Below are 21,313 nucleotides of genomic sequence, written 5' to 3'. Positions count from 1 at the left end.
GAACTGCCACAGGTGGACATGATGGCGTCCCGCCTCAACAAAAAATTAAAGAGGTATTGCGCCAGGTCAAGGGACCCTCAGGCGATGGCTGTGGACGCACTGGTGACACCGTGGGTATTCCAGTCGGTCTATGTGTTTCCTCCTCTTCCTCTCATACCCAGGGTGCTGAGAATCGTAAGAAAAAGAGGAGTGAGAACAATACTCATTGTTCCGGATTGGCCAAGAAGGACTTGGTACCCGGAACTGCAAGAAATGCTCACAGAGGACCCATGGCCTCTGCCTCTCAGACAGGACCTGTTGCAACAGGGGCCCTGTCTGTTCCAAGACTTACCGCGGCTGCGTTTGACGGCATGGCGGTTGAACGCCGGATCCTAGCAGAAAAAGGCATTCCGGATGCAGTTATTCCTACGCTGATAAAGGCTAGGAAGGACGTGACAGCAAGATATTATCACCTGTCAAAGTCAGAAAAATATCACTATGCACACTGCCATATTTGCACCTCATATGTGTCCCTGCTGCGCATGCGTGCGCTCTCCCGTGCGTGCGCATACTCGCTGTTGCGGGCACCCGCAGGCGCACGGTATGCGCATTTACGGTAGAGATTGTATGCGTCTAGCGGGCGACTCTTTCGTTACATATTTTCACTTTATAATGTATTTTATAGATCATGGTCCCTTTGATAGAATCTGAAAGTATGGTTAATGTAGAATGTTCATGTACAGAGAAATCCCTCTTTTTTTTGATACGAAGGGTCAGACAGGAGTAATACAGTGGTGTTTAGTATCCATCGGAAGAGTATTTAATTAGCAATATTCCGGTGTTGGTTTGAAGCAAATTAATCGCTTGTGCGAATAGTTATGGACATAAGAAGTTTATGTCCATTTACTATTATTTGCACTTACTTATCCATGCGGCGGGAAACCTAGTTTCCCACCCACCTGAGCAGTTGGAAATTGTCACAGCCCACCTGTATGAATCAACCTATGACCTTTTGTTATAATGCGAGGAGGAATTCCTGTGTCCAATGAACAATGAGATTGTAGGGACCATTGAATTGTATTGTGTGTAGGGCATAAATAGACAAGCCGATCACATCCAGCTCACTCTTCAACGGTTCTCATTGCTGATAATCGGGAGCTGGATGTCCAGAGGCGCATGCGATTGTTCCCCTTTGTGCGTAAGTTTTTCTCCGCAATCATATTGTCTTCCTTGTTATTCTGAGCCATATCCCTCCATATCTCTCTCTCTCTCTCTCTCTCTCTCTCTCTCTCTCTCTCTCTCTCTCTCTCTCTCTCTCTCTCTCTCTCTCTCTCTCTCTCTCTCTCGTATTCTCTTAAACGTAATAGTATTGTATTGTATTTCCTGTGTAGTTATCTGGTTAGTTGGTCTATGTTATATTGTAGTGTATGACTTGTATTGTATTAATTCTTTTGCAAGTATAACATTCATAATATATATATAAGGGGTTGGACCCTAAGCCCAGGTATCTGTGTATTTCTTATAGTGTTAAGTATTTTCAGAGCGTCGGTGACGCTCGAACAGCTTTTAAGTTAATAAGGTTACACTGTGTTGCATCTACACCCTATCTCTACACTAAGGTTTTACTGCATATTACGTTGTTTATGGTTTAGATATAAAGGTTTAACATTGTGAGCGTCTGCGCCGCTGGTGATCTCCTCGTGGTCCCGAGCGTCCGCTACGCTATAGCGAATCATTACGTTAGTCGGCAGCCAATAGCGTGCCTGCCTGTGATCTCTTGGCCGTGAGCGAACGTGACGCTTGAGCGTCTCGACCACGGCTAAGCAATTGTTACGCAACGTGCGTACCCTTACGGTACTCCATACGTAAATAGCGTACAGTGTTCTTAGACCTCATAAAGGGTTTTATATAAGATAAATATTTAGCTTTATCAATTGGCGGCTCGTCCTGTCCTTCACATATCTCTGCTAGGTAATTTCAGCAGACATTATCCATCAGCAAAGGGCGGGAAATCATATTCTTCGCAGTGCTGACGGGATAAGCGTCTGCTTCGCTTAGTAAAGGGTGCTGAGGGAATCCGGAACCGGAGGTAAGAACAACACGCTAGTGTCTTTTAAAACTGTTTATTTCTGTCTTGCGTACGCACACACGCATATCTGCATTTCTTTTTCGTGTATTTTCATATATCACTCTCCTGTTAGCACGTTTTATCAATTTATAAAATGGCAAAGAGAGATTTGTCGCTATTTCATAGTTAAAGTGTAAAAGTAATGCATTAAGGGATAAAGTGTAAAGCACACACGCAGCTCTACCTAAAGGTACAAGGAGAGATTGGTGTGGGGTTCAGTAGAGGATCGAGGATCATCTACATTGATAAACGTGTACATTGTGTTACGGTGGACATTGGTTTTGTGTACACGTGTCTCTAACAAAGGGCTGAGACTCGCGTTCGCAAAGGCCGACGCACGCAGCGTAAATTACGCAACGGAGCGTCTGGGTACGCCCACGTAACTCAAGTCACACGATAGTGTTGATTTTTAACAAGCGAAAAGGTGGCAAGGCGATAAATAGCGCAATAGGCGATAAATAGCGCAAGTTTATTTTAGTATTTGAAATTTAAATTAACAGATCCTTCTCCAAATTTACAACACATCTGGTCTAAAGAAAATTTCTGCGCAGAAATAGAAATAGAAACAAAAGTGTATATGTGGTGAGTGTTTGTTTTTACAATTTTGGGGATTGAACCACAGAAATCATCGAGTTCTCGTGAAGGTACATACGTGTAAGTGACATGCACGGTGGCTAGGGAGGCATCTCTGGTTAAACATAAAATTTGAGCATTAGAGTGTAGCGGACCAGGAGGTCGTATAACAGACCAGGAGGTCGTATAACAGACCAGGAGGTCTAGGTACAAAGAAGTCCGCTATAGAGACAAGGCACAACACCAAGAAGGGTTGGTGCAACACCCATATAGGCCAATAAAGCTCAGGCTGAAGGAATTTGCAGCTGCCGAATGTCGATTCCACTGGTCGCTCCGTACATAAGATTAGTTGCTTATGTGCTGAACGACTGTACCGCACGTAATTGTGTGCATTAGTTAGTAACCTGACCAGTACCATTTGTGTACAAACCCGGTCACAAACGCTATTTGTACATTCTAACGTGATTTGTGTAATTTTTTATTTTTTCAAAAAGGGAAGTTCGCTGGTCACTCTAGAACTATCCGACAACCCCACCTTTACTGGAAAGGGTTAATGCTCTTCGGATCACACTCGCATGTTCCAGTAAACGAAGGTTAATAGGGGCCCTGGGTCGAGTACGCCAGCACTATATCAGTGTGTGGGCATATTGGTCGGCGTGGGCGAGTGAGTGAGGTGCTCGGTAAACTTCACCGTCAACCTATCTTTGAATATTTTGGTTTTTTGTAAGGGTTCGCTGAAGACCCTGATATAAAGGTCAGAGGTAGAGCAAGCAACACCTGCAAATTATGGGGGCCAGTTGTTCAGGAAGGGGGCGATCAACCTCGGTTCGGGTTGATTCTGTAAACCGACCAGTCGGGTCGGCAAGGTATGTAATGTGTGAAAAATACGGAAGACACACAGAAATTTTATGTGATGAATGGGAGAAAATGACTGTACATGACGGGGAGAAATTCCCAAGAGTAGGCAGCTTCAGCCCAGAAGTGTTGCAAAATTTAAGGAGAAGGATATGTCTCATTAAATCAGCAAAGAGACGAATCAAACATTATGATTATTTGCAGCTATGGCAACAGGAGGGTGAAATACAGAGAGGATTGGCTCAGGCGGCGGGATCTGGCCCTATCAGGAAACTGATAGCCACGGCCCCGCCGCCACCATACATATCAGGAGAGAAATTGGTTGCGGAGAATGACGCATCAGGGGGTAACAAACAGGCACTTAGCAACTGTATAAATGTTATAGATAATGTTAATAAGTTAACCCATGCAAGTATTAACCCGTGCAAGTTGTACCCTGTTTTGAACTTTCCCCAGGAGTGTAATCAAGAGGACGAATCGGCAACAATATCGGCGCTCTCTCTAGCAGCCACCATATCGGAAACAACAGTAGGCACGGCCCAACCCATAAGATTAGTAACAAAGCCCCCTAGCGGAGGGACAGGTGAGGTCGTATCAACGGGTAAGTACGGCACCATACACTATGCTGAAACCATTTCACCACAGACTGTAGAATCTACACAGAATGATGTTGTTAAACTTGCTCCCGTGAGGGTAATAGCAGTTCCAAATGGGAAAACGGACACTACAGGAGTCACTCCTATCAGGAACATTGCCATGTACAGCCCGTTTTCCCGAATGGAATTAAGGACCATAGTGTCTGAATTCCCTGACCCCAGGAAAGACTTAGTTGCTAGCCAAAAATACATCAGAGACCTAGGAAACACTTTAGAGCCCAACAACAAAGATTGGCAGATATTGCTGAGGGCTTGTTTACCCTCCAATGTCGACGCAGCTCAATTTTTAGCTGACTGTGGACTGGATCAGGATGTACCTCTTACAGATGTGTACAACAAAGACAATGTAAAAAGAATAAATTTACAGTTAAAGGAGTATTTTCCAGCTGTGGCCAAATGGAATAGAATTTTTTCCATTAAACAAAAAGAGACAGAAACAGCTGCTGATTATTTTCACCGGGCACTATTAGAAATGGCAAAGTACACTGGCATAGAGGACATTAGGACCAATGCAAATCATCAAGAAGTAGCAGTATCTGTGCTAATGGATGGTTTAAAAGAGGCATTAAAGACCAGGGTACAGACCACACAACCATGTTGGCGAGGTCTGTCGGTGGCTACTTTGAGAGAGGCTGCTATTGATCACGACCGGAATATCACCAGACACAGGGAGTCACAAGGTGATAAGTTAATGTCAGTAAGTATACAGGCCCTGACCACAAAACAGCCTGTGTTTATATCACCAAACCCTGTGGGTAAGTCAAATGTGGTAACATGTTATTTTTGTCATAAACAGGGACACACAGCACGAGACTGTAGAGCGAAAAATTCGCAAAGATCATACCAACCCCCTAGACAACGACACGACACACGACATTGGGATCAGGGTCCACAGAGACGGAGTTATGAGCCACATACAGGGGAAACAAAAAGATACCCCCCGAACAGAGACTGGCACGCCTCTGGTAGTTCCCAGCTAACTCCCTCACAAGTAGTTGCTGCCAGCGGGATTCAGGGAGGTCACCATACCCAATAGGGGTGTGGCCATACCTGTAATCTGCAGCCAGTAAAATTGATTGCAAATCTTGGAAGTGAACCCGAGATTGCAATAAATGTAGCTGGTAAATCATTAAACTTTCTTGTAGATACGGGGGCGGCCAAATCAGTGATAAATTCGACAGTGGGCATGAGAACCACTGGTAAGACAATTCCAGCCATGGGAGTAACAGGAGTAGTCCAGCACTACCCTGTTAGCAAACCAGCCGAGATTACAATAGGGCCTTTACATACCAAGCATTCCTTTTTGCTGGCTGCATCGGCACCGACTAATCTCCTGGAAAGAGATTTATTGTGTAAAATGGGGTGCGTCATTTATTGTACTCCTGAAGGTGTATTCTTGGACATACCTGAGAATCACGCTCAGGAAGTGCGAGACATGCTAGACTCCCCATCAAAATTAATGTCACATACCATTATGACAAATAGGACTCCATCTCAAGTAGAAGAAATGACATCCCAGATACCAGAGTCACTTTGGACTAAAGATGGACAGGACACTGGATTAATGGCAAACGTAGCTCCGGTAGTTGTAAAAGTAAAAGATGGTAGGATAGCTCCAAAAATCCCACAATACCCTCTGAAGCCAGAGGTGGAGTTAGGAGTGTATCCCGTAATAGAGCGCTTGCTACAACAGGGCATTCTGGTAAGAACGTCCAGCACTGCCAATAGTCCCATCTTCCCTGTGAAAAAGAGTGGGGGGAGGGGTTACCGGCTAGTGCAGGATCTAAGGGGGATTAACAAAATAGTTGAGAGTCAGTTCCCCGTAGTGCCAAATCCAGCTGTCATCCTTATGCAAATCCCTCCCACTGCGAAATTTTTCACTGTTATTGACCTCTGCTCCGCTTTCTTTTCGGTACCCCTACACCCTGACAGCCAATATTTGTTTGCATTTACATACAGAGGAGTCCAATACACATGGACTCGATTACCACAAGGTTTCATAGACAGTCCAAGTATATTTTCTCAGGCTTTGCATGATTGTTTACAGTCTTTCCAACCAGAGAGTGGATCAGTATTAATACAGTACGTGGATGATCTACTACTGTGTTCTGATTCAGTGGAAGCATCCCTGAAGGATACGAAACAGCTCCTGTTTCATCTTTCAGACACAGGACACAAGGTTTCCAAAGACAAGTTGCAATTATGCCAAACTAAAGTAAAATATTTGGGACACTGTCTAACACAAGGACTGAGACACCTGACCGCTGATAGAATTCAAGCAATTAGAGACATGACTCTGCCACAAACCCAGCAACAGATCAGAACATTTTTAGGAATGTGTGGGTATTGCCGTAACTGGATCCCAGGATTTTCCATTCTAGCGTTACCTTTGCAGGAGATGGTCTCCTCAAACAAACCTGATCGGATTTCGCATACAGACGAGTCCGAGATGGCATTTGAGAGACTTAAACAGTGCCTAACGCAGGCACCAGCATTAGGTATGCCAGACTATGGGAAACCCTTTGAGCTGTACGGAACAGAAAGTGCTGGTTGCGCGGCAGGCGTCAACCCAAAAGCACGGTGATGCCAGCAGGCCAGTAGCATACTATAGCGCTCAGCTAGATACGGTAGCGCGATCCCTCCCCACATGCTTGCGAAGCGTTGCTGCGAAAGCATTGCTAGTAACGAAAAGCGAAGATGTAGTGCTAGGTCACAACCTCACAATTCATACACCACATGCAGTGTCAGCCTTGCTAAATTCTGCCCAAACCAGGCACGTCTCATCAGCGCGGTTTACAAGATGGGAATTGGCACTAATGGCCCCCGTAAACATCACCATAAGGAGATGCAGTGCATTAAATCCTGCAACATATCTCCCAGGTGTGCCTGGACAGGCACAACGGGTGGAGGATGAGAGTGGTGGGGAAGGAGGATTTAATACAAAGGAGGACACACATGATTGTATGGAATATTTGACCCAAAATTTTACCGCAAGGCCTGACATCAGTGACAACCCACTGGAAGATGTAGAGCTCACGTTCTACACGGATGGTAGTTGCCATAGACAGTCAGACTCGGGAGACTTGTGTACTGGATACGCAGTCGTAGATGACCAAGGCACCATAGAAGCAGAACCGCTAGGCCCACCTCACTCAGCCCAGGTTGCTGAACTGGTCGCCCTAACCAGAGCATGTGAATTGGCTAAGGGCAAATCAGCCAATATCTACACCGACTCTAGATACGCATTCGGGGTAGTCCATGATTTCGGAGCCCTATGGCGCCTCAGAAATTTCATGACGGCAGCTGGTACACCGGTAGCGCATGCAGCTCACATAAAAAGGCTTCTAACAGCGATACAGGAACCAGACAGAGTGGCTGTTATCAAGTGTAAAGCACACACATATAGCCAGGACCCAGTATCACTTGGTAACAGCCGAGCAGACGAAGCTGCTAAGTTAGCAGCTGGTACCCCCAGACAGACAAACACCACACAATTGATGGTATTTAATACCATCAACACACACAAGTTGTGTGAAATGCAAAATTTGTGTTCCACACAGGAAAAGGCAGTCTGGAAGGCAAAGGGATATGGCCAGGAGTCCTCAGGACTCTGGACGGATGGACATGGTAAACCGGTGGCCCCCAGAGCGTACCTTCCATGTTTAGCTGAGGCAGCTCACGGGCTGACTCATCTGGGCAAGGAAGGAATGTGCAAGTTGGTAAGAGCATATTGGTGCGCCCCAGGATTTTCATCTCATGCGAGTAAGAGAGCAATGTCATGCCTTACCTGTTTGAGAAAGAACATCGGAAAGGCAATACCAACAGAACCATCTCATTATCCCACCTACAGGCGGCCCTTTCCAGGTAATACAGATTGACTTCATTCAATTACCCCCTTGTCGAAATTTGAAATATGTACTTGTTTGTATAGATGTATTCTCAAATTGGGTCGAAGCATTTCCTGCGGCCACAAATACCGCTATGTTTACTGCTAAGAAAATTGTGCAGGAATTTGTATGTAGATATGGTATCCCTAGAATAATCGAAAGTGATAGGGGTACACATTTTACAGGTGATGTCTTTAAAGGAATGTGTAAGTTGATGGGAATTGATAGCAAGCTGCACACTCCATACCGTCCACAGGCGAGTGCGAAGGTGGAAAGAGTGAACAGCACTATTAAAAATAAACTGAGCAAAGTTATGGCAGAGACAGGATTGACATGGCCAGAAGCTTTACCCATTGTACTGTACAGCATCAGAACCACTCCCAGGTCCCCTCTTAATCTGTCTCCCTTTGAAATCTTGTTTGGTCGACAACCGCATGTTATGATTAACCCTCAGGATGATTTGAAGTGTAACAATGAAGTGACTGTAAAATACCTGATTAACATGAGTAAACAGTTAAGGAATCAAAATGATAATTTGAAGTTGGTGATTCCTGATTTACCAGATAGTAATTGTCATGACATTGAACCTGGGGATTATGTAATGATACGGAATTTTCTACGCTCAGGTTGCCTTATTGACAGATGGGAAGGACCATACCAAGTCTTATTGACTAGCACTACAGCATTGAAAGTTGCCGAGAGAGAGACTTGGGTTCATTCGTCCCATTGTAAGAAGGTTGCTGATCCAGAGAGGTCCCGTGATAAGGAACAGACGGTAGAGGAAGTTGTATCACTGGAGTGTCTGTTCCAGGAGGACTGAGGCGGCACCTGAGCATTGAGAATCACAAGATCAAAAGCAGTTGTCGATCCCCCGTTTCCCTTTTATTGTTTTTCTCCACTTCCCATCCCCTCTCCCTCAAATTATTTTTTCCCCCTTCTCATTCTTCTTCGTTTCCTCCTATAAGATGGACTTGCCTCAAGAGACTGTGATCCGGATTTTCCTGTTGACCATGATGTTGACCAGAGCAGTCTGTTCCGGCGAGAGTACCATGGAGGTCGAGAAAGGTTCTGGAATGGGTTCTGATGACAAAGATGGAGGCGTAGTTTTCCAAGAACAACTTAATCAACAAGTAAAGGCGAGTATCAGAAAACGATCCGATAGCATTGACAATAGAAGGAATTGTGAAGGATTGTTAGCTGAAGAAAACTGTATCTGTAGGCTCTGTGACAACGTAGTTGAGGATGGGTGCATTAAGAAATGCCAATCCAGTTTTAATATCCACATGGACCGGCATCCATTGAGTGACTATCACTCCTTAGTGGGTAGTGTGTTAAATCAAACAGATTGTTGGGTATGCTCTCAAGTACCTCAAGGTCATAGCAAATCAGGACTAGTACCATTTCCTTTAACGATAGGGGAGGTACTTGAGCTAAAGGGTGGGAGACCGGTGGACAGGAGGTTTAATATCTCCAGTCCTCCTAGTTTGAAGCTCCACCAATATCATGTGGATAGATCCCTAATATGTTTTAACATTACCAATCCCCGAAAGCCGGGAAGTTGGGAAGTGTCATGGAGCAACCAAACCATGACCTTTTCATATAGAGCAGATAGAATGCCTACAGATACAGAGCTTATACGCCACATAGCCAGTAGAGAAAAATCTTTCCGATATAGGTATACCCTAGGAAGTAGGATTACGAGAGTTGGAGAGGTATCACCAGGATACTGCGCACATATCGTACAAACTGATACGTGTACTAAACAGATGGGAGCATTAGGGTTAGGAGATTTCACATGGAAGATGTGTAATATGGTTATGTCCTACTCCGTCCCATATGTTCTCCCCGATGATGCATATTTCATATGCGGGAGGAAGGCGTATAAGTGGCTTGCCCCAAACTCTGAAGGATTGTGTTATATTGGAAAAGTACTGCCTGAAGTAATGACTGTATCACATGCCAAAATGAAAGATATACACCGTGTTGCCCAAGCTCCTTATACTCACACCCATTACGAGCACGTAGTTAAACGGCACCTGATAGAAAGAACAGAGCATCCGGCCTCTGACATGATCCATGAATCCACCGGGATTCAGTTTCTAATCGCGTTAGATTTCACTCGCACCGCCAGAGGAGTGTTGAATTATAAATACATATCTGCGCTCGCAAATTTGTTAGACAATATCACAGAAATGTATGATGACACGTTCAGGTATACTGGAAGAGAACTTCAAGCTTATAAAACAGAACTGGTCCAGCATAGAATGGTTCTCAATTATCTCACAGCAGTGACAGGCGGATATTGTGTCACACTGGCAACGCAGTACGGCGTGAAATGCTGCACATATATAACGAATAGTACAGAGGATCCGGTCGAGGTCATAGACCAAAAGATGGACGATATTCTCCAATTGAAGTGGGAATTTCGCAGGAGACACAATCTCACTCTTGCTGCTGTGAGTAATAAGCTGACTGGTTGGGTGTCATGGTTGAACCCGCGAAATTGGTTCTCTGGTTTAGGAGAATGGGCTCAAGGAGTCATAATGGATGTTGGGAAGTTTCTTCTATGTATCTTAGGTGTTGTCATAGCCATTGGCTTGATATTTAGATGCGGTCAGGCTTTAATGAAGTGCAAACGTCGTACCAGGGTAATGAGTTTAAGGAGTGAGGAAACTGTAATTCCAATGGATTTAATTTATGACCCAAATGTAGAAACAATGATGTGATGAAAATGCGATTTCTACGGTTCGTTTCTTTCACTTGTTTTTCTGGTTTTTCCCAAGGTAAAAAGACCCACTTTTGACGAGGAATTTGATGATCCTGTATACAGACAACTGATGGATTAAAGAAGAAGTTTTGACAACCTTATACACAGAGATTTGATGAACAATGCCATAGACCCCCAGTTTCCCTAGAAATTTTAAAATTACGCTAGCCCAACACTTTTGTAAGCCTATGGACATTGACAAAGCTTTTTGCCCACACGCCTTTTGGCAAAAGCACAAAGAAGACTGCATTCAACAGACACCGAACAAGACTTCAACCGACAAATGTTCATTAACCTGACATAGAATACCACTGCATTTACCGTAATTATGTCTTTTCTTCATCTCTACAACCTTCAGGTAATTACACACATAGTCGATAGGGAATACAGGCACAGATATCAGCAATCACATATTCCCCCATTCATGTATCATCAACTAAAATGTGCTCCCCCCATTTTGTTGCAACCAAAACCCGAAAAGAGCTCGGTAAAGTTTGACAGCCCATCCACAGACCCGTACCACGGGATAAGAAGGAATTCAAATGTATACTTCGCAATACCTCGAAGCTTGATTTAAAACACGTACGGCACGATGATACATGACCCCCCAAACATGGATTCATACACACATGCTTCTACTATCCCACTAGGTCATACCCTCTTCACACCTTCTCCTCTCTCCTCCCTTACCCAACCATGGAAATGTATTAACCCCTGACATATATTTTTCTCTTTTTGAAATGTTTTAGGAAGTGGCAGTTATTGTCGACTGCCAAAGGGTGGACTGTCAGTCAGAAAAATATCACTATGCACACTGCCATATTTGCACCTCATATGTGTCCCTGCTGCGCATGCGTGCGCTCTCCCGTGCGTGCGCATACTCGCTGTTGCGGGCACCCGCAGGCGCACGGTATGCGCATTTACGGTAGAGATTGTATGCGTCTAGCGGGCGACTCTTTCGTTACATATTTTCACTTTATAATGTATTTTATAGATCATGGTCCCTTTGATAGAATCTGAAAGTATGGTTAATGTAGAATGTTCATGTACAGAGAAATCCCTCTTTGTTTGATACGAAGGGTCAGACAGGAGTAATACAGTGGTGTTTAGTATCCATCGGAAGAGTATTTAATTAGCAATATTCCGGTGTTGGTTTGAAGCAAATTAATCGCTTGTGCGAATAGTTATGGACATAAGAAGTTTATGTCCATTTACTATTATTTGCACTTACTTATCCATGCGGCGGGAAACCTAGTTTCCCACCCACCTGAGCAGTTGGAAATTGTCACAGCCCACCTGTATGAATCAACCTATGACCTTTTGTTATAATGCGAGGAGGAATTCCTGTGTCCAATGAACAATGAGATTGTAGGGACCATTGAATTGTATTGTGTGTGGGGCATAAATAGACAAGCCGATCACATCCAGCTCACTCTTCAACGGTTCTCATTGCTGATAATCGGGAGCTGGATGTCCAGAGGCGCATGCGATCGTTCCCCTTTGTGCGTAAGTTTTTCTCCGCAATCATATTGTCTTCCTTGTTATTCTGAGCCATATCTCTCCATATCTCTCTCTCTCTCTCTCTCTCTCTCTCTCTCTCGTATTCTCTTAAACGTAATAGTATTGTATTGTATTTCCTGTGTAGTTATCTGGTTAGTTAGTCTATGTTATATTGTAGTGTATGACTTGTATTGTATTAATTCTTTTGCAAGTATAACATTCATAATATATATATAAGGCGTTGGACCCTAAGCCCAGGTATCTGTGTATTTCTTATAGTGTTAAGTATTTTCAGAGCGTCGGTGACGCTCGAACAGCTTTTAAGTTAATAAGGTTACACTGTGTTGCATCTACACCCTATCTCTTCACTAAGGTTTTACTGCATATTACGTTGTTTATGGTTTAGATATAAAGGTTTAACATTGTGAGCGTCTGCGCCGCTGGTGATCTCCTCGTGGTCCCGAGCGTCCGCTACGCTATAGCGAATCATTACGTTAGTCGGCAGCCAATAGCGTGCCTGCCTGTGATCTCTTGGCCGTGAGCGAACGTGACGCTTGAGCGTCTCGACCACGGCTAAGCGATTGTTACGCAACGTGCGTACCCTTACGGTACTCCATACGTAAATAGCGTACAGTGTTCTTAGACCTCATAAAGGATTTTATATAAGATAAATATTTAGCTTTATCACACCGTATATGGCGAAAATATGTTGCTTGGTGTGAGGCCAGGAAGGCCCCTACAGAGGAATTCCAGCTGGGTCGATTCCTGCACTTCCTACAGTCAGGTGTGACTATGGGCCTAAAATTAGGGTCCATAAAGGTCCAGATTTCGGCCCTATCCATTTTCTTTCAAAAAGAACTGGCTTCACTGCCTGAGGTTCAGACGTTTGTTAAGGGAGTGCTGCATATTCAGCCTCCTTTTGTGCCACCAGTGGCACCTTGGGATCTTAACGTGGTCTTGGCTTTCCTGAAATCCCACTGGTTTGAGCCACTTAAGACAGTGGAGCTAAAGTATCTCACGTGGAAAGTGGTCATGCTGTTGGCCCTAGCCTCAGCTAGACGTGTGTCAGAATTGGCGGCTTTGTCATGTAAAAGCCCCTATCTGGTTTTCCATATGGATAGGGCAGAATTGCGAACTCGTCCGCAGTTTCTGCCAAAGGTGGTGTCATCTTTTCATTTGAACCAACCCATTGTGGTGCCTGCGGCTACTCGTGACTTGGAGGATTCCAAGTTGCTTGATGTAGTCAGGGCTTTGAAGATCTATGTTGCCAGGACGGCTGGAGTCAGGAAAACTGGCTCGCTGTTTATCCTGTATGCATCCAACAAGCTGGGTGCTCTTGCTTCAAAGCAAACCATTGCTCGCTGGATCTGTAACACGATTCAGCAGGCTCATTCTGCGGCTGGATTGCCGCATCCAAAATCAGTGAAAGCCCATTCCACAAGGAAGGTGGGCTCTTCTTGGGCGGCTGCCCGAGGGGTCTCGGCTTTACAGCTTTGCCGAGCTGCTACTGGTCGGGTTCAAACACATTTGCAAAGTTCTACAAGTTTGATACCCTGGCTGAGGAGGACCTGGTGTTTGCCCATTCGGTGCTGCAGAGTCATCCGCACTCTCCCGCCCGTTTGGGAGCTTTGGTATAATCCCCATGGTCCTTACGGAGTCCCCAGCATCCACTAGGACGTTAGAGAAAATAAGAATTTACTCACCGGTAATTCTATTTCTCGTAGTCCGTAGTGGATGCTGGGCGCCCGTCCCAAGTGCGGACTTTCTGCTATACGTGTATATAGTTATTGCTTAACAAAGGGTTATGGTTATGTAGCATCGGTTGAGTGATGCTCAGTTGTTGTTCATACTGTTAACTGGGTAAGTTTATCACAAGTTATACGGTGTGATTGGTGTGGCTGGTATGAGTCTTACCCTGGATTCCAAAATCCTTTCCTTGTAATGTCAGCTCTTCCGGGCACAGTTTCCTTAACTGAGGTCTGGAGGAGGGGCATAGAGGGAGGAGCCAGTGCACACCAGATAGTACTAAATCTTTCTTTAGAGTGCCCAGTCTCCTGCGGAGCCCGTCTATTCCCCATGGTCCTTACGGAGTCCCCAGCATCCACTACGGACTACGAGAAATAGAATTACCGGTGAGTAAATTCTTATTTTTTAAATTGTACGAGTCCATCTATATGATTTTTTGTCACTTTTATGTATGATTAAATATTTTTTAGCGATACTACACTATCAGAGGCTTTTCCTTCCCATGTGGGAGTTTTGATTCTTTTAAGGCACTTGAGTCTGATGATGGAATGACGAAAGGATCATTCAACTTCGTGCAATTTTATATGTAAGTGCTTTGTACGAACATATATATAATATATATTCTTTCTTGATACCTTCTGAATCACTTAGTAAAAAGGTGTTGCACCCTTAATAAATGGTACTTAAGCACACTACCTAAGAAAAAAGGAATAGCACACTTCCAGCAATATACTTGCATATGAATTTACTATTTTTTCAAAAAGCACGTCAGCACTTTTTTGCACATATTAATTTTTGTAAATTTTTGCACAAAGCAGCACTTTGTCACTTTTAAGAGCAGCTTACTGATATATTGTCTTGCATATACGTACAAACTCCACACCAACACCGGGACGGATTGAAATGGAGAATTGGTACGAGTAAGGGACATCCCGATGCAAAGACATCCCATTTAAGGCGACTGTTCTGCGTGTGTCTGGTACGCATATTTTAGATTGTCATCTAAGGATTGGTTATGAGTTATTCACAAACACTGAAGGCGCAACTGATTTACCACTAGAAATAAATATATATATATATATATATATATATATATATATATATATATATATATGTGTATATATATATATATATATATATATATATATATATATATATATATATATATATATATATATATATATATATATATACATACATACATACAGCGCTGTGAGTGGGTTGGCTCTGATCTCTGTGTCTCTTGCCATTCTCAGGGGGGACAACTCTGTCTAACCTACCCTGTGTGTGTGGAGTGTTTGGGGTCTCCAGTTAGCTATGTCCAGAGACTCTGTCATATGCAGCTGAGGACATGTACTCAGGATTGCACTGTTGTAGCGCAGATACCAGCAAGGAAGCTGGAGAGGTTATCCTCTATCAAAACTATGATTTCTCAGATTTCTGCTAGGGTTGCTTAGAATAAATCTGCAACTCGGGTTTTCCAGAATTCTATGGCAGTTTGGTCTTGTTCTGTTACCTCAGGCCCCCCTCTGTGGTTTCCCACAAACGTGCTCTTGCCCAGATCATGCAAGACGACAGTGATACCGACTCTAACACGGCAGACGGTGATGGGGATGTGCTCAGGGGGGCGGCATCCCTTGCAAAAGGGGTGCCGTTGATGATAGAGGCTATTAGAGAGGCTATTAGAGACGTGTTGAATATTACTGACATAACACCTGAACAGGTTGAGGAGGCTTACTTCACTGACCATAAGAAAGCCTCGATAACCTTTCCTGCATCTGAAGAATTAAACGCTATATTTGAAAAATCCTGTGAAAACCCAGAGAAAAAATTCCAGATCCCAAAAAGGGTTGTGGTTGCTTTTCCCTTCCCTGAAGAGGATAGGAAAAAATGGGAAAACCCACCCATTGTTGACTCATCTGTCTCTAGACTGTCTAAAAAGGTGGTTTTACCTGACCCTGAATCTACCGCGTTAAAAAATCCGGCTGATCGTAAGATTGACACTACGCTCAAATCCATTGACACTGCTTCAGGAGTGGCGTTAAGGCCCACTATTGCCTGTGCATGGATTTCTAAAGCTATAGTAAAGTGGTCAGGCACATTACTAGAGGATTTGGATACAATGGATAGAAGTGACATTGAATTGTTTTTACGTAACATACAGGATTCTGCGGGTTCATGGTGGAATCCATGAAGGACCTGGGTATGCTGGCTGCACGGATATCTTCCATGTCGGTCTCAGCCCGCAGGGGACACTGGCTACGCCAATGGTCTTCAGACGCGGAATCCAGGAGAAGTGTGGAGAACCTACCCTACACAGGTCAGGCTCTATTTGGGGAAGCGTTTGATGCGTGGATTTCCACTGCAACCACGGGTAAGTCACCTTTCCTTCCCTCTGCTACACCTTCCATGAAGAAACCTTTTTCTTCAGCTGTGCCGCAGTCCTTTCGGACCGCTAAGACGAAAAAAGTCCAAGCCTCCTACCACTTTCTTTACAGGTGGTCGTGCAAAATCCAAAAAGCCTGCACCCGCAGGCTCCCAGGACCAGAGACCTGCTCCTGGTTCCTCAAAATCCTCAGCATGACGGTGGACCGCAAAACCTGGAGGAGGGGCTGGTGGGTGCGAGACTCAGAGGTTTCAGACATGTCTGGGTGTAGTCTGGCCTGGATCCCTGGGTACAGGATATTGGGTCCCAGGGGTACAGACTGGAGTTTCAAGAACTCCCGCCTCACAGATTCTTCAAATCAGGCTTGCCAGCTTTGCTGACAGACAGGGCTATCCTACAGGAAGCCATCCTAAAATTGGAAAAGTCACAGGTCATTGTCCCAGTTCCACCTCATATGCAAAACAAGGGTTATTATTCAAACCTTTTCGTGGTACCGAAACCAGATGTTTCCGTCAGACAATTTTGAACTTGAAACCGTTGAACCCTTACCTGAGGGTGTTCAAATTCAAAATGGAGTCTCTCAGAACAGTGATTTCAGGTCTGGAGGAGGGAGAGTTTCTGGTATCCCTGGATATCAAGGATGCGTACCTCAACATTCCGATTTGTCTGCTGCACCAGGCTTATCTCAGATTTCCACTGTTAGACAGTCACTATCCATTTCAGGCACTGCCATTCGGCCTCTCCACAGCACCGAGGGTGTTCACGAAGGTGATGGCAGAGATGATGATTCTTCTCCACAGAAAGGGGGTGAACATAATCCCATATCTGGACGATCTGCTGATAAAGGCTTCGTCCAGGGAGACGACGTTGCGGTCCTTTGTTCTCATGACTCATCTGCTCTGGGAACACGGTTGGATCGTGAACCTTCCAAAATCACATTTGGAACAGACAAGGAGATTGTCTTTTCTGGGAATGATCCTCTACACGAAAGTGCAGAGGGTGTTTCTGCCAGAGGAGAAAGCGTTGGTGATTCAAACAATGGTCCGGGACGTCCTGAAGCCAGCCCGGGTATCGGTTCGTCAGTGCATTCGCCTTCTGGGGAAGATGGTGGCCTCTTACGAGGCTCTACAGTACAGAAGGTTTCATGCTCTGTCCTTCCAACTGGATCTCCTGGACAAGTGGTCGGGATCTCATCTACACATGCACCAGAGAATACGTCTGTCGCCGAAAGCCAGGATTTCACTCCTCTGGTGGCTGCAACTACCTCACCTTATGGAGGACTGCAGGTTCGGGATTCAGGACTGGATCCTTCTAACCACGGATGCAAGTCTCCGGGGCTGGGGCGCAGTCACTCAGGGGGAAACCTTCCAAGGAAGGTGGTCAAGCCTGGAATCCAGCCTTTCATTAAACATTCTGGAACTAAGAGCCGTCTACAACTGTCTTCTCCAAGCGGCCCATCTTCTGCGAGATCGAGCCATTCAAGTGCAGTCGGACAATGTAACAACGGTGGCCTACATAAACCGACAATGCGGAACGAAGAGCAGAGCTGCAATGTCAGAGGTAACCAGAATAATTCTCTGAGCAGAAAAGCACGCTTTGCCGCTGTCAGCAATCTTCATTCCGGGAGTAGACAACTGGGAAGCGGACTTCCTCAGCAGACACGATCTCCATCCAGGATAGTGGGGACTCCATCCGGAGGTAATAGATCTTTGGGGTGTACCTCAAATAGACATGATGGCCTAGGATGCTTCGGAGGTATTGTTCCAGGTCAAGGGACCCGCAAGCCGCGGCGGTGGACGCCCTAGTGACTCCGTGGGTGTTCCAGTCGGTGTACGTGTTGCCTCCAATGCCACTCATTCCAAGAGTTCTAAAACTCATAAGGAGAACAAGAGTTCAGGCAATCCTTATTGCTCCAAACTGGCCAAGAAGGGCTTGGTACGCGGATCTTCTGGATCTACTGCTGAAAGAGCCGAGGCCTCTTCCTCTTCTGGAGGACCTGCTGCAGCATGGGCCGTTCGCTTATCAGGACTTACCGCGGCTACGTTTGACGGCATGGAGGTTGATCGCCAGATATTAGCTCGGAAGGGCATTCCGGACAAGGTTACTCCTACCCTGATACAGGCTAGGAAAGGAGTAACGTCTAAACATTACCATTGTATTTGGAAAAAAGATGTATCTTGGTGTGAGTCCAAGAAGTTTCTTACGGTGGAGTTCCAACTTGGATGGTTTCTCCTTTTCCTGCAAGCAGGTGTGGATATGGGCCTGAGGTTGGGATCCGTAAAGGTCCAGATTTCGGCCCTATCCATTTTCTTCCAGAAACAATTGGCTTCCCTTCCTGAGGTTCAGACTTTCTTGAAAGGGGTTCTGCACATCCAGCCTCCCTTTGTGCCACCTACGGCGCCCTGGGATCTTAACATGGTGTTACAGTACCTCCAGTCAGATTGGTTCGAACCTCTACCGGAGGTTGAGGTCAAGTTTTTCACGTGGAAGGCTGTCACTTTGTTGGCCTTCGCTTCTGGTAGACGTGTCTCGGAGTTGGGGGCTTTGTCTTGTAAGAGCCCCTACTCAATCTTCCATGAAGATGGAGCTGAGCACCGGACACATCAGCAGTTCCTTCCTAAGGTTGTGTCGGCATTTCATATATACCAACCTATTGTGTTGCCAGTTGCTACTGACTCCTCAATTTCATCAAAGTCCTTGGATGTTGTAAGGGCTCTGAAAATCTATGTGAAGAGGACTGCTCGTGTCAGAAAATCAGACTCTCTGTTTGTCCTGTATTATCCCAAGAAAATTGGGTGTCCTGCTTCTAAGGAGACGATCTCTCGCTGGATCAGGTTCACTATCCAGCATGCGTATTCTACGACAGGCTTGCCGTGTCCTACGTCTGTTAAGGCCCACTCTACTCATAAGGTGGGTTCTTGCTGGGCGGCTGCCCGGGGTGTCTCGGCTTTACAGCTTTGCAGAGCGGCTACTTGGTCTGGGTCGAACACGTTTGCAAAGTTCTACAAGTTCGATACTTTGACCAAACTTTAGGTCCCTAGAGGCCAATCCGCTCTGCAGGAGCCGCCGCACTCTCCCTCCCGTTCTGGGAGCTATGGTACTAATGTGGTCCCCAGCATCCTCTAGAACGTAAGAGAAAATTGGATTTTAATTACCTACCGGTAAATCCTTTTCTCGTAGTCCTTAGAGGATGCTGGGCGCCCGTCTAGCGCTTCGTGATCCTGCAGTTGTTATCTAGTTCAGTGGTACTGCTAAGTTCTTGGTTAAGTACTGTTTTGTTACTTGGATACGTAATATTGTTCAGCCGTTGCTGATTTTTTTTCAAGCTGGTTAGCTTGGTTTGCCTTGTATGTGTGGGCTTGTGTGAATTTCGCCACTATCTGTGTAAAATCCTTCTCTCGAAGTTGTCCATCTCCTCGGGCACAGTTTCTAGACTGAGTCTGGTAGGAGGGGCATAGAGGGAGGAGCCAGCTCACACTCTCAAGCTCTTAAAGTGCCAGTGGCTCTTAGTGGACCCATCTATACCCCATGGTACTAATGTGGACCCCAGCATCCTCTACGGACTATGAGAAAAGGATTTACCGGTAGGTAATTAAAATCCTATTTGTACCCGTACGACGCGCCTGCGCATTGCTGTGCATGCGCAGTTTTGCCAGGTTTTGACCTGATCGCAGCGCTGCAAAAAATAACGTGCGATCAGGTCGTAATGATCCCCACAATCTGTTATTTCTGTGTGAGGTGTATTCATGGTGTGGTAAGGTAGCCCCTCATTCCATCACTCCTACTTATTATAGATCAAAGTTCTTTGAGCGTGACATTCTAGTTTAGACTATATATATATATATATATATATATATATATATATATATATATATATATATATATAGATCAGAGTTTATGAAGAAACTGTGGCTTTGTTCAGGATATGATGTTAATTTTGTGCGATTCATTTTATCTCCAGGAGAGGTTGCTGTGTCCTGCAAAATTGGGGAACATGAGAACCTGTGTAATTTTACTAACAAAGCTCTTCACATCCAGTTGGACAGGTGAGACTTGAGGCAGAAAATGTAGATCCTCACAGGGGTAGACTTCAGATTGAGTGACACAGCTTCCCTAAAAACTAGACTAGGGGAGGGTGAGGCTTAAGGTGTTATGTCAAATTTGTGCTATAACAAACATTGTTTCTATTTAGTTTGCCAGAGGTCCCCTTGCTGGTGGAAGTCCCCTGTCTCTCCGCTCAAATGGACGACTCGTTCCTCTCTATAGCTAGAGATCACATCTCCAAACATGGCACAGTGGCATCTAGGCCTCCGGTACAAATAGAAGAGCTGATTGAGAGACCTGGGGGTATTTTGGTGAAATGGTGCAAGGTATGTAACTTATAAATAATTTCCTGTAACTCTCATCTCAAAGATTAACTATAAATTAGTTATCACTGCCTTTATGGTCTCCAAAATGGGTAAATAGAGTAAAATGACATTAAAATTGCTAAGTCTACACAAACCATTGGTGTATCTATAATGGGTGTAGGGTGTGTGGCCCACACCACACAACCTGCACCCATGTGGTCGCAGTCACCTATATGGAGTCCCGTGATAACCGTTTTCCTGGTGATTTGCGCATGCGCAATAGAGGTGACCCCCAGGGTAGCTAGAGTCTACATTGTTATGAGCGATGCGGCCACTGCCAGAGATGGGGTGGGCACTGAGCCTGCACACGGGCCCCCTCCTCTCTTAACCCGCCCCTGACCAGAACATTTATGAAAGATAGTGATCCTTTAAGAATGATATCACACACTAAAAATGTGGGCTTTACCTGCGAGGGATAGCTAATTAG

At 45.1% G+C, this 21,313-nt stretch overlaps 1 protein-coding gene across 1 annotated transcript in view; it reads left to right on the top strand.

The window, feature by feature from the left end:
* CRLF3 (cytokine receptor like factor 3) overlaps nt 1-21,313 on the top strand; it is an 81,611-nt gene that overhangs the window by 30,552 nt on the left and 29,746 nt on the right. Inside the window, exons 3-4 of the mRNA XM_063960871.1 lie at nt 20,439-20,523; nt 20,670-20,847. Of these exons, the coding sequence (XP_063816941.1) occupies nt 20,439-20,523; nt 20,670-20,847 (263 nt within the window). The remainder of the gene's footprint in view (nt 1-20,438; nt 20,524-20,669; nt 20,848-21,313) is intronic.

This window comes from Pseudophryne corroboree, chromosome 3 (genome assembly GCF_028390025.1).
Source record: "Pseudophryne corroboree isolate aPseCor3 chromosome 3, aPseCor3.hap2, whole genome shotgun sequence".
NCBI lineage: Eukaryota > Metazoa > Chordata > Amphibia > Anura > Myobatrachidae > Pseudophryne > Pseudophryne corroboree.
Note: the sequence above shows the minus strand (reverse complement) of the source record. Positions and strands in the feature narration are given on the sequence as shown.